At 49.9% G+C, this 12,275-nt stretch overlaps 5 protein-coding genes across 5 annotated transcripts; 3 read left to right on the forward strand and 2 right to left on the reverse strand.

Moving 5' to 3' along the window:
* The first annotated feature begins 14 nt into the window (after nucleotides 1-14).
* LOC27207417 (transcription factor grauzone) lies at nucleotides 15-2,438 on the forward strand. Its single transcript, XM_016183106.2, has 4 exons — nucleotides 15-272; nucleotides 341-1,482; nucleotides 1,542-1,926; nucleotides 1,986-2,438. Exons 1-4 carry the CDS (start codon nucleotides 147-149, stop codon nucleotides 2,325-2,327), a joined length of 1,995 nt encoding a protein of 664 aa, XP_016038947.1. The 5' UTR covers nucleotides 15-146; the 3' UTR covers nucleotides 2,328-2,438.
* Nucleotides 2,399-2,913, reverse strand: LOC6740083 (enhancer of yellow 2 transcription factor). Its single transcript, XM_002076930.4, has one exon. It carries the CDS (start codon nucleotides 2,758-2,760, stop codon nucleotides 2,455-2,457), a length of 306 nt encoding a protein of 101 aa, XP_002076966.1. The 5' UTR covers nucleotides 2,761-2,913; the 3' UTR covers nucleotides 2,399-2,454.
* A 200-nt stretch (nucleotides 2,914-3,113) lies between these two features.
* On the forward strand, nucleotides 3,114-5,085 carry LOC27206743 (transcription factor grauzone). The gene is made up of 4 exons (XM_016182555.3): nucleotides 3,114-3,350; nucleotides 3,417-4,090; nucleotides 4,148-4,345; nucleotides 4,404-5,085. The coding sequence occupies exons 1-4, from the start codon at nucleotides 3,225-3,227 to the stop codon at nucleotides 5,038-5,040; spliced, it is 1,635 nt and encodes a 544-aa protein (XP_016038948.1). The 5' UTR covers nucleotides 3,114-3,224; the 3' UTR covers nucleotides 5,041-5,085.
* Nucleotides 5,086-7,021: 1,936 nt separating this feature from the next.
* On the forward strand, nucleotides 7,022-12,103 carry LOC6725688 (kinesin-like protein Nod). Its single transcript, XM_039296362.2, has 7 exons — nucleotides 7,022-7,284; nucleotides 7,349-7,543; nucleotides 7,648-8,182; nucleotides 8,315-8,460; nucleotides 10,569-10,759; nucleotides 10,823-11,533; nucleotides 11,596-12,103. The coding sequence occupies exons 1-7, from the start codon at nucleotides 7,168-7,170 to the stop codon at nucleotides 11,699-11,701; spliced, it is 2,001 nt and encodes a 666-aa protein (XP_039152296.1). The 5' UTR covers nucleotides 7,022-7,167; the 3' UTR covers nucleotides 11,702-12,103.
* On the reverse strand, nucleotides 8,207-10,447 carry LOC6740084. Its single transcript, XM_002076931.4, has 2 exons — nucleotides 8,806-10,447; nucleotides 8,207-8,749 (listed from the first exon to the last, which is right to left on the reverse strand). Exons 1-2 carry the CDS (start codon nucleotides 10,416-10,418, stop codon nucleotides 8,470-8,472), a joined length of 1,893 nt encoding a protein of 630 aa, XP_002076967.2. The 5' UTR covers nucleotides 10,419-10,447; the 3' UTR covers nucleotides 8,207-8,469.
* Nucleotides 12,104-12,275: the final 172 nt, after the last annotated feature.

Genomic DNA, 12,275 nt, shown 5'->3' on the forward strand with positions numbered 1-12,275 from the left:
AGCCTATTTTCTTCTGTTTGCACAATCAGATGCGGAGGTCTCTGTTCGCGGTCCGGTAACACTCACATAACAAAACTCAGCAACGAATCAAAAACAGCTGCATTTAACGCGATTTGACTCGGGATTTGTGTCCTTCCTTTTATGAGATGATATGCCGACTCTGCCTGGAGGATGCTGAGCACGGGGTGCCCATTTTCGGCCAGGAACCGCCAATGGGGCAACCGGCACATCGCCACCTGGCCGAGCTGATCGAGCGACATCTGCTGCTGGTGGTGAGTGGATTCGGACTTTTCTACCCCAAAAAGACGTTTTTCCTAATGATTGAATCGTTCGTTTTCAGTTGGCGGAAAACGATGTGGTGTCCACGTGCCTGTGCAACCGCTGCTGGCGGCAGCTGGCCGAGATCGAGCACTTCTGTTCCATGGTGGCGGATAAGCAGCGGTCGCTGCACCGCTCCCTGCAGCTGAAAACTGAATTGCCGGAGCTGCCCGAACTGACGGAGCCGGAGCCCGCCCTGGTCGTGTGGAACACAGAGTCTCCGATCGAGCCAAAGCTCAGCTATGAGGGCGATGACATCAAGGATCACATACTGTGCGAGCCCGTCATTGACGCCTTGTCCGCGGGCGATGAAAAAGACAGCGACTATGGCGATACCTTTGAACCGGACTTCGAGCCGGAATCGCAGCAGGATGAAGAAGAAGAACCGGAGCCGGATCCGGTGAAACCACGCCCCAGGGGCAGGCCGCGCAAAACAGCGCTGCAGCAAACGCATCAAATAATCAAAAGGAAGTACGAGAAGCGCAAACAGCAGAACAAGGCAAAGATCACTGAGTTATCATTGCGGGAATCAAGAGCCCGGCAAAGGGAACTCAAACGCAGCAGTGCTGGACCAGAGGACGATCAGGATGGCGACGAGGACGAGGAGGAGGAAGAAGATGTCGGGGGCGAGCTAACGCCAGATGCCGACGAACAGCCAAAGCCGCGCGGCAAACGTGGCCGACCCAAGACCAAGAAACTGGTCACCGCCGACGATAATGATGATACCTCGGAGGTGCCCGTCAAGCGCAGCAGCATCAAGGAAATGGACGACTATATAGCCGCCAATGTTAAGCTGGACTGCGCCATTTGCGCCGCTCCGCTGGAGGACTTCAACGATCTCAAGCGCCACTTTCGCGTGGAGCACGACTGCACTGGCTATGTAAAGTGCTGCAACAATCGGTACAAGAAGCGGACGCTGTACGTCGACCATTTGCACTGCCACAAGGATCCGCAGTACTTTAGCTGCCAGAGCTGCCGCAAGAACTTCCTTAACCGTAACAGCCAGGTGATGCACATGCTGCGCTTCCACTCGCAGCAGCAGGAGCTGGTCCACCAATGCGCCATCTGCGAGGCGCGCTTTGCCAAGAAATTCCTGCTGACCATGCACCTTAAAGGACACAAGGGCACCGAGCGTCCCGAGGTGTGCGACACCTGCAGCAAGACGTGAGTGGCGCTAGACTGGTAGGCGAATGCTCTAATGCGTTGCTCTCTCACTTTCATAGATTCCGCACCAAGTTCGAGCTAAGTGCCCATGTAAAGCGCATGCATGCGGCTGACTTTACGCCCATCATATGCGACATATGCGGTACACACTTCAGGAGCAAGGCCAACTTTCTCATCCACAAGAAGGCGCTGCATCCGGACGGGCCGGTGGCGGAGGTGCAGTGTACCCTGTGCGGCCGCTGGCTGCGGGACGAACGGAGCCTGCGCAAGCATCTGGCACGCCACGATGACCGCGACGGCGACACCAAGTACCGATGCCTGCTCTGCAATGCAGAGAAGTCATCCCGTGCCGCACTCAGCAGCCACATGCGGTACCATCACTCCGCCAAGCGGCACAAGTGCAGTCTCTGCGACAAGGAGTTCAAGCTGCCGCGGGCATTGGCCGTGAGTTGACCGGCGTATCAGATGCTGATCGTGCTAATTCCGAAACGTTTTCATTGCAGGAGCACATGGCCACTCACACGGGCATCGATCTGTACCAATGCCAGTTCTGTACGCGCACCTTCAAGTCTCACGCCAACATGCACAACCACAAGAAGAAGATGCATCCCAACGACTGGGTGAGAAAGTACTCGCAGCCCAGCAGTAGCATTACCTCCACAGCGGCTCCACTTGCTCACCCCAATCATCCTAACCAGCCTGCTCCTCCAGCGGCAGCTCCGGCTAACCTAGCCGGGCACATGCTGCCGCCACTCGGTGGCATTGCCAAGTCGCTGATTGAGATACCCGATACCGAGGGCTTCGATTTCGTCAGCAACAGCTCCGTGTGCCCCACGCCCGACTGAATCTGTGTGTGTGTCTGTGCTTGGTGTCTGTCCCAACTTAGTGTAAACGTTCCCTGGTCGGGATTTATGTATAAAATCGTACAAATAAACTTTATTAATATACAAATCCAATGACGCTGAGTTAAAGTTAGGATTCGTCCTCTGGCTCATCGGCCTCCTCCTCAATCTCCGTGAGAATGTTGCGTATCTTCATAAGCAGCTCCTTTTTGACGGCATCCGGGACCAGGGTGCGTGCCTTGGGCGTTACCTCGGCGATCAGCTGCTCTACGGTGAAGCTGTTGTTGGTGCCCTTCTCATTCAGGATGTTGCGGCACATCAGACGCACCTCATCCCGCCAACCGCATTCCGTAAGGCGGCTGCAGAGCAAATCCTTGATTTTGGAACGGTCGCCGGTTAGCACCGTGTACTGGTCAACTGCGCTGGAAACGCTCATCCTTGTGTCGCCTATCTACGCTTTGCAAATTACCAAGTCTCCTTTTCTACAGTCCTTGTCGATTTCACAGCGCCTGCTTTTCCGCTGCATCTATCGTTTACTCCTGTTTTCGTTTTGTTGTTGTTGTGTTGTTGGTCCAGTGGCAATCGCAAACAGTCTGGCTACCTTGTAGCTAGTTTTTAGATGGAGACATTAACCAACTTCAAATATATGAAAATATGTTACCAAATATACGTGAATTTTTTGATAATTTATAGTTTTAATTGGAATGTATGCGCAACTTATATGTTTTTGATCATTTTCCTGGGGCACTTTAAATTTAAGCTGCTTTTAAACGCCCACCTTGGCATCTCTGTCGCTCGAAGTTTATTCAGCCTGCGATCTGGCAACACCGCGGCGACGTCTTAAACTGAATTTGCGAGGCAATTAATTGAATTAATTGCTTTTTCTACAGCTGTAGTGCAATGATATGCCGCCTGTGCCTGGACGATGCGGAGCACAGTGTGCCAATCTTCGACCAGGATGACTCCGGCGATCAGCCAGTGCCCTCCAATCTGGCGGAGTTAATTGAGAAACACCTGCAGTTGGTGGTAAGCAGTGAATTCCGTTTAAACCACCAACATTTGTTTATGGCCAGATTGCATCCTTGTTACCAGCTCCTGCCCAACGATGGGGTGTCCAAGAGCCTCTGCACCCAGTGCTGGCAGCAGTTGGCCGACTTCGAGCAGTTCTGCGCCATGGTGATGAAGAAACAATTGGGCCTGCAGCAACTGAAGATGGAGCCGTTCTCCGAGGACGAAGATGCGGACACAAAGGCGCAGATCCTGTGCGAACCTGAGATCGATGTAAGTCCCGCGGCCGCCGACAACGAGGAGTGCAACGAGATCGATGGCGATGCCAGCAGCAACAGCAGAAGCAGTAGCACTCGCACCACATCGCTAGGAGAAATGTGCCTGCTGTCGCCCATTAGACGCCGTATGCGTCTACCCCGGGCAGTTACAGCACCCAAAACTCAGGCGCTCAAGGCCAAGGCCAGGTCGATGCCCCGCAAGGCGGAGGCGGACGAGGATGAGGATGGCGAAGGCGATGGCGATCCAGAGAGCCGCAGCAGCAACAGCCGCGAAATGGACAGCTATATCGCTCTGCACGGTCGTTTGGAGTGCAGCATTTGCGGCGGCGACGATCAGTTTCCCAATTTCGCCGAGATGAAGCGGCACTTCCGGAATCATCACCAGTCCCTCGGTTATGTGGTCTGCTGCCAGCGGCGCTACAAGAAGCGTGCCCTCTACGTGGACCACCTGCACATGCACAACGATCCGAATTACTTTAGGTACTAGGCCAGCCCAGGCAATTGATTGAATCCCCCACTAATGAATGAACTGTGCAGGTGCAAGATCTGCTCCAAGCAACTGGTCAGCCGGATTAGCTACGATGTACACATGCTGCGCTTCCATCCCAACAAGGACGACCTGAACTTCGCGTGCGATCAGTGCTCCAAGCGGTTCTCCAAGCAATTCCTTCTCACCATTCACTCCAGGGTGCACCAGCAGGAGCGCAATGAGCAGTGCAAGCACTGCGACAGATCGTAAGTGTAGGCAGCAAGTAGAAGAGCGAATTGATGAATTGCCTATATCTGCCCACAGTTTTCGCACCGCCGTTGACCTGCGGCTGCACATGCGACGCACCCATGACCCCGCCTTCGTGCCCTTCATCTGTGACTCGTGCGGCGCCAAGTTCAAGACGAAACAGAACCTGCTAGTGCACAAGCGGACCGTGCATCGCGAGGGCTCCCAGCTGCCCGAGGTACAGTGCCAGGAGTGCCAGGTGTGGCTGTCCGACGAGAACAGTTTGCGCAAGCACATGTACATGCATCTGGATGCCGCCTCGCTGCGTCAGTGGAAGTGCGAGCAGTGCGGCCTGGAGAAGGGTTCGCGGGCCAAGCTGGCGGCCCACATACGCTACCATCATCCGAAGGAATACCACAAGTGCACGCACTGCGCCAAGGAGTTCAAGAGCAGTCGCAGCCTCGAGGAGCACACGGCCACGCACACCGGCCAGGATTTGTACGAGTGCGCATTCTGCGAGCGCACCTTCAAGAACTCGGGGAACATGCACAAGCACCGCCGCCAGATGCACGCAGCCCAGGTGGCCGCCCTGCAGCAGCAGAAGAAGGTGCCGCCCAGCAAGCGCAAGGACAAGGGTGACCTGCTGCTCGACGTCCTGGCCGCTGGAGGCAAGGATATGAACCACGTCATGGGCGCGGGCGACATGAATGACTGATTGAATCTAAAAACCAAATAAACTAGATTGGAATGACACATAAAACACATTTAATCCGAAAGTAGTTTGGGTATTATTAGCTTATACTATTCAAAAGAGTATTTTGCAATTGGAACGGTTTTGGAATCCCGCTATTTTCGCATTCATGCTGTTCCCATTATATTTTATTTGGTATTTTTGCAGCCATTAGTGTGGCCAAAACTCGATGATATCAAGGGCTAGAGCAGCTAGATGTTGCGGCATTCGCGGCCTGGTCACTCTAAGCTAGGGCTACTTTTTATATCATAAATCGAGCGTTTAGGTAAGCGAAACAAAAAGAGCTTTAGTTAGAGGTATCAGTTTGGTTGCTATTATTTCTAAATTAAAAACTACACTTCCTTTGATCCAAAAGACACTGAAAAACACGTTTGCAGTTGAGTTCATTATTTTCTGGTATACATACACACTGATTACGCATTCAATTGGCATTTTGCTCTTGTTTTTCTCCGATTGCCTTGCACTCAGCATAAATTTAACGAAAAAGGAACGTTCGGGGTGTTTAGAAAGTTCCATCCACTTGGTACAGTTCCCATCGAGCTGGTGAGTACTCCGCGCAGTGCAACGTATACACACTTGAACTCGAATTGTGGCAGCAAAATGGTGGTGACCTATTAATAACATCCGTCCAATTCTCCCTCGCTTTTCCATTCCAGTCTCCAACTAGCTGCAAGTGAGTGCGTTACTTCCGAGATCCTCTCCAATAAAATTAAAACATAGATCCAAATCCAACCAGTATAGCATCCATTGAATTAGATTATCCGACACGTTGCGCCCACGACAATCCTAATTCCATCCTCTTCTCTTTCGTTTAGGTAGCTCGGATGGCCATCGGAAGGGTAAATTGGTGTTACATATAGCTTTAGAGATCGTTTCGAATCACATTGATAATGGTGCGAAACGTTCTCCGAAGCAAAATCATAAGAGTAACGATTTCCGCACAGTCGAAAATGTTTAAGTTGAATTGTCTTACGGACAGTGAGATGAGTACGACTGTTTGGAAATCAAAAAGCGAATTGTTTTCATGGTTGACACGTTTGTCAAGCTGCAAAACAAAATGAATGAAATACAATATACAATACTATACAAAACAAGACAAGAAAAATGTATCTTCGAACGCAACATTGTACAAGTCGCAATGCAAACTGAAGTCTTAAAAGACGTGTAAAATGTTGCAAATTAAGCAAATATATATGCATATATGGGTAATGTTTTACGCGCCTTAACCAGTCAAAATACAAAATAAATTGGTAAATTTCATATAACTAGTGAAATGTTATACGAAACTTAACAATTGCCAAATAATACAGATCTATTTAGAGCGAGATGGCCATAGAGAGGCGATCTCTCTCGTATATGAATCTTGAAAGGAAAGAGAAGGCGAACCGTGCTGGTTTAGAGCGAGATGGTAATACTACTTAACTGCTTTATGAAAAACATTTGTTTAAATGTTTCACTTCCAACATTGCCGCCATTTTGTTGGCGCTAAAAGTAACGGAAATTCGAGATGCTTTTAGGGCTGCCACCTTGGTTTTCAGGGTGACCAGAATTGAAACTTGAATTACGTATCACAAATAAAGACTAAATTGATATTGCAAATACCGTTTTAACTGCCTTTTTATCGATCAAATTCGTTAGTTCTTGTTCCAGTTTTAATAAGTTGGCAATACCGATCCTCCGCGCTTGCTTTGATTATCTATGATCAAATAGGGTGGCAGCGCAGGCCAGGGCTGGCAAGGGTGGCGCGTTAACAGAGTGCTGTTATGTTATGCCATTGTGCAGGGTATGTTTGCAAAACAAGTTAAGTTGTATTCAGTATTTCGGCAAGATAAAATTGCTTAAAATCAGCTTATGTTTAAAATAGAGGCAGCCCCTACAATATACACGTACCGAAAGCAAGGTCACAAGCCTCAATGTAAATATCCATGACACCAACCCAGACAGTTTTTAATGTTATTGCCGCGATGGTCACACTGCCAAAATCGCAATTTGAAATACAAATGACGCTTGGCTTCGTTAAAAAAGTAAAATACTTACGGTGAATGCAAGCTAATTGTGCAATATTCAAACAACTTCAATCCATCAATCTGCATGGAGGGCGCCAAATTAAGCGCAGTTCGGATTGCGGTCCGCGAGGCGCCGTACCGCCAGTTCTTGGGGCGTCGGGAGCCCAGCGTCGTCCAGTTTCCACCATGGAGCGACGGAAAGGTATGTGCCCCACCATTGGCTATGTGCACATCTAACGGTATATGACCGCCATCTCGCTTTGCAGTCGTTAATGGTGGAGCAGAATGAATTCCATTTCGATCACGCCTTTCCCGCGACCATTAGCCAGGATGAGATGTACCAGGCGCTGATCCTGCCGCTGGTGGACAAGCTGCTCGAGGGATTCCAGTGCACCGCACTCGCCTACGGCCAGACGGGAACGGGCAAGAGCTACTCGATGGGCATGACTCCTCCGGATAAGGTGGGTTTTTGGTTTAGCCATCGGTTGATCCTCGGCACGAGATCACTCAAAAACACAGTGGCATAAGTCTTACCCCATAATCTATCGCTTTTAATCCTCTACAGATACTGCCCGAGCATCTGGGTATTCTGCCTCGCGCCCTGAGCGACATTTTTGAGCGCGTGACCGCCCGGCAGGAAAACAACAAGGACGCGATTCAGGTGTACGCCTCCTTTATAGAGATCTACAATGAGAAACCCTTCGATCTGCTGGGCTCCACGCCACATATGCCCATGGTGGCGGCGCGTTGCCAGCGATGCACCTGCCTTCCATTGCACAGCCAGGCGGATCTGAATCACATCTTGGAGCTGGGCACTGGCAATCGACGCGTTCGTCCCACCAATATGAATTCCAATAGTTCGCGATCCCATGCCATAGTCACCATTCACGTAAAGAGTAAAACCCATCACTCGCGGATGAATATTGTGGATCTGGCCGGTTCGGAGGGCGTGCGGCGAACTGGGCACGAGGGCGTGGCCAGGCAGGAGGGCGTCAACATCAATCTGGGCCTGTTGAGCATCAACAAGGTGGTGATGTCCATGGCGGCGGGACACACAGTGATACCATACCGCGACAGCGTCCTTACCACAGTTCTGCAGGGTAAGTGCTCCGTTTGGGATCGTCTCATGTTCAATTAGTTAATGGAACCATTTGGGTTCAAGCCTTTATTGATTAGCATAGTGACTACTATAAATATTAACTGCAACTTCTTCCCTTTTTAATTCTTTGCAGCGTCGCTAACCGCGCAGTCGTATCTGACGTTTCTGGCCTGCATCAGTCCGCATCGATGCGATCTCAGCGAGACGTTGTCCACCCTGCGTTTTGGCACCAGTGCCAAGAAGCTTCGCCTAAATCCGATGCAAGTGGCGCGCCAGAAGGTGAGCCATCTATATGTAGTTAAAGTCCACAGAGTCGAGGATCACCTCGCGTATACGCTGTTTAAAAGTAGCCTCGTTGCCCGCGCCCAGGAAACCAGCTCCATGGAGATCCGTTGTGGCCCCCGCCTCGATGCGCTCGCTGATCGCCTGAAGGTCGGGCACATCCTGACCCTGCATCGTTACAATGGGTAGAACCATCATGGCAAGGAGCAGGCCCACAGCCGCTTTGGTAGCCACCTGTTCATCGAAAGCAGGACGGGGAAAAAGTTGCTCCACCCGCTCGCCTAGTCTGTTGCGAACACAATACAATAGTTGAAGCTCTAGGATTCTCATACTTTCACTTACCTAATCAGCTGCTGGCCCAACTCTTCGTAGTAATCGTCGAGCATACTTTCGAGGTGCCGCTGCCGGAATCGCCGCGATGTGCAGGTGAAGAGGAAGTAGGCTAGATCGGTGACCGGCGAGGCATATCGCATCAGTTGCCAGTCGATCAGGCGCACGTCCTCGAGATCTCCCCGCTCTGCAATCTTGTAGAGAATGTTGTTATTCCAGCAATCGCCGTGGCAGATGACAGCGAAGGGTTCGCAATTGGATCCGCTGACCAAAGGCAGCAGCAGCTCAAAGTACGATCCCCTGGCGAAATACGCCTCCAGACGAACTCTGTATGCATCATCTGCCGGTGCGAGCAGTGCAGATAGGGCGCTTCCCTTCAGATTCTCGAAGTAGACACCCAAGGCATGATCATCGCGTCGCTGCTCAAAGATATCCACCAGCTGCTGCAGTTGTTGCATTCTCTCGGGCAACTGCCGCTTCCCGGCCAATGATATAGCATGTAATTTGGCATAGGTAAGCACAACGCGACGCACATGCTCGACGGGTAGGTCGAGAAAGCGATTGTGCAGTGAGAAGCCGGCACAGGTTAGATCCTCCAGCACGATGCACTCGTTGGGCTCATCCTGGCGAGTTCCAAAACAGAGCGCGTGCTGCCGGAAACGATCATCTCCGGTTATCTTCCACTTATCCTGCATCAACGCAGTCAGCGGCAGAAAAACCTCATATGCTGCCGTCTCGCGCAGGAAACATGGTCGTGCAAAGAATTGCTTGCGGCGCACGCGATTCTGCGGCGGCAGCTTAACCACCAGGCTGCGTTTCGAATCGGAGGCCGCCTGTAGGCGCCACACCACACCCAAATAGTTGTCGCCCTTGGCACTCGCCCTTTCAAGACGCAGTTCCGGATTGGCGCCCAGCTCGGGCCACATCTGGCTGACCAGTTGGCGAAGGAACTGTGTTACCTGCTCGTTGGGCAGATCTTCTTCTGGCTTGCCTGCGTCCTTTTGTGGCTCTACAGGATTCTCCACCCTGTCTGGGTGCTCTCTATTCACCTTCTCGTTTCGTTCATCTTGTTTGTCTTCATGTGGATCTGGATCTGGAGCTTCTAGATTGCCAGTGAGCTGAATCTCACTCGCTGAGATTTCTGCTTTCTTCTCTCTGTCCGCATTCTCTGCCAGCTCATCCTTTGATTTCGCCTCAGGCTCATTATCTTCTTCCAACAACTTATCACCAAATGTTTGATTCAACTGGGGAATACTTTCCTCAAGCTCCTCTATGCCTTTGAGCTCCGGTCTGTCGATTACTTTCGAATCAATCTCTTCGGCTAGTTGTTTTTCAATGTGCTCCACTTCAGCAACTTCCGGTTTGTGAAACTCCGCCACCCATTCCTCCTTTTTCACACGACCATCTTCTAAATCCGGTACTTCTTCGCTGTTATTTGAGTCCTCCTCCTTTGGTTTCTCAACATCAATTCGTTTAGGTGACTTCTCAACATCTGGATTACTTTCTGTTGAGTCTGACGAATTTCCTTGATCGGATGCCACTTCTATAACTTCCCGACTTTGGCGATCTTTCTGTTCATTCTCGCCCTTCTTCTCCTCCTGCGTCTTCTCACTGGGCTGTTCCATGGCACACTACGCCACCGCCGCGAGTGTGGATTGTTTATATAGAGAAACCAAACCATACCGAACCGAACCGAACCCATCCCAACCGCACTGACCGCAAGTCGAACGATGCAGTTACTCGAGTTTCATTCACCCATCTCGCTCTGATTGCAGCAATCGCTGGCCGCACGGACAACACACGTCCTCCGCCAAGCGCTATGCACCTCGACGGCCATCAAGCCCAACGCCGCCAATCATAACAGCCTAGTGGTTCCGAACTCCAAATATAGCACGACCAAGCCGCTGAGCGGCGTGCTCCATCGAACTCGCTCCGAACTTGGCATGACGCCCAAAGCCAAGAAAAGGTGAGTAACGCGGAATGGACGCAAAGCGAACATGCTCTAATCCTCCCATATCTTTCTCCGTAGGGCTCGCAAGCTATTGGAGCTGGAGGAGACCACGCTGGAGCTCTCGTCCATACACATCACGGACAACAGCCTCAGTCTGTTGGGTTTCCATAGCGATAGCGATAAGGATAGGCATCTAATGCCTCCTCCAACAGGGCTTGAGACCAGACAAGCCAGCAGCCAGAACTCCACGCTAATGGGCATTGCCGAAGAGGCCGAGCCCAAGGAGTCGTCCAAGGTCCAACAGTCAATTGTTGCCAACACGGTGCCCACAACTGTACGCTGCCAGCTGTTCAACACCACCATCAGTCCCATCAGTCTGCGGGCATCCAACTCTCAGCGAGAACTTAGCGGCATCCAGCCAATGGAGGAAACAATAGTGGCTTCGCCACAGCAGCCATGCCTTCGTCGTTCCATGCGTCTAGCGAATAGCATGCGTTCGCAGAACTACGGCGCCATTCCCAAGGTGACGAATTTGCGGCGCAGCACGCGGCTGGCGGGAATCCGGGAACATGCCACCTCCGTTGTTGTGAAAAACGAGACGGATGCGATACCACGCCCTCGAGGTGCAGTTCAGAAGAAACGTACGCGAAAAGTGAAACCTGCGCCCAAGGCCTGGATGGCTAATAATACTAGATGTTTTCTGGATCTGCTCAACAATGGAAACGTTAAGCAATTGCAGGAGATTCCAGGGATCGGTCCAAAGTCCGCCTTCAGTTTGGCCTTGCACAGGTCAGTCGGCATACGTTCATTTGCGTTTTACCCAATAACCCACCTTAATCCACGTTTTTCAGATCCCGCCTGGGTTGCTTCGAGAATCTCTTCCAAGTCAAATCCCTGCCCATTTGGTCGGGAAATAAATGGGAACGATTTTGTCAAATTAACTGTCTCGACACTTGATTCAATTGCTAACTAAATAGAATTGTAATTCGAATATAGTATACTGAGTGTTATTTATGTGCCAAATACTTTGATTTTACAACTATACAACTATAGAAGGAGTAAAAAAAAGGAGCCGGATATCCTAAAACAAACAGTTATATGAATATGTGTAATATTTCTCAAGATGTTTACTTATTTTTTATTTTCGACTATAATTTACTTTATGATAGCTAGACTACCTATTAATAAGCGCTTTGTAAGTCAATATTTAATGGCATTTAATTGATTTAAAGTAAAATATATATTTCATTTTTAAGTCAATAATAACAATAATAATAGGACTCGCATATTTAGTTTTTTTTTTTTAGATATTTTATTCTTGGCATATAATTTTTAGACAATATATATATACATTGATTATTGAAGCCGTTTTATTTGCTTTGGGGTTTTATTTTTTGTTAATTGATTGTTATAAAAGGGTTTAAAAAAAACTAATAAAAAAAGAAAAACTTTAAAATAAATGACTTATTAAAAGTGACCAAATAAATAATATTCACTAACTTTTTAAAATTTAACCGCCTTTCGGCGTTGC

This window comes from Drosophila simulans, chromosome X (assembly GCF_016746395.2).
Source record: "Drosophila simulans strain w501 chromosome X, Prin_Dsim_3.1, whole genome shotgun sequence".
In the NCBI taxonomy this organism is placed as follows: domain Eukaryota; kingdom Metazoa; phylum Arthropoda; class Insecta; order Diptera; family Drosophilidae; genus Drosophila; species Drosophila simulans.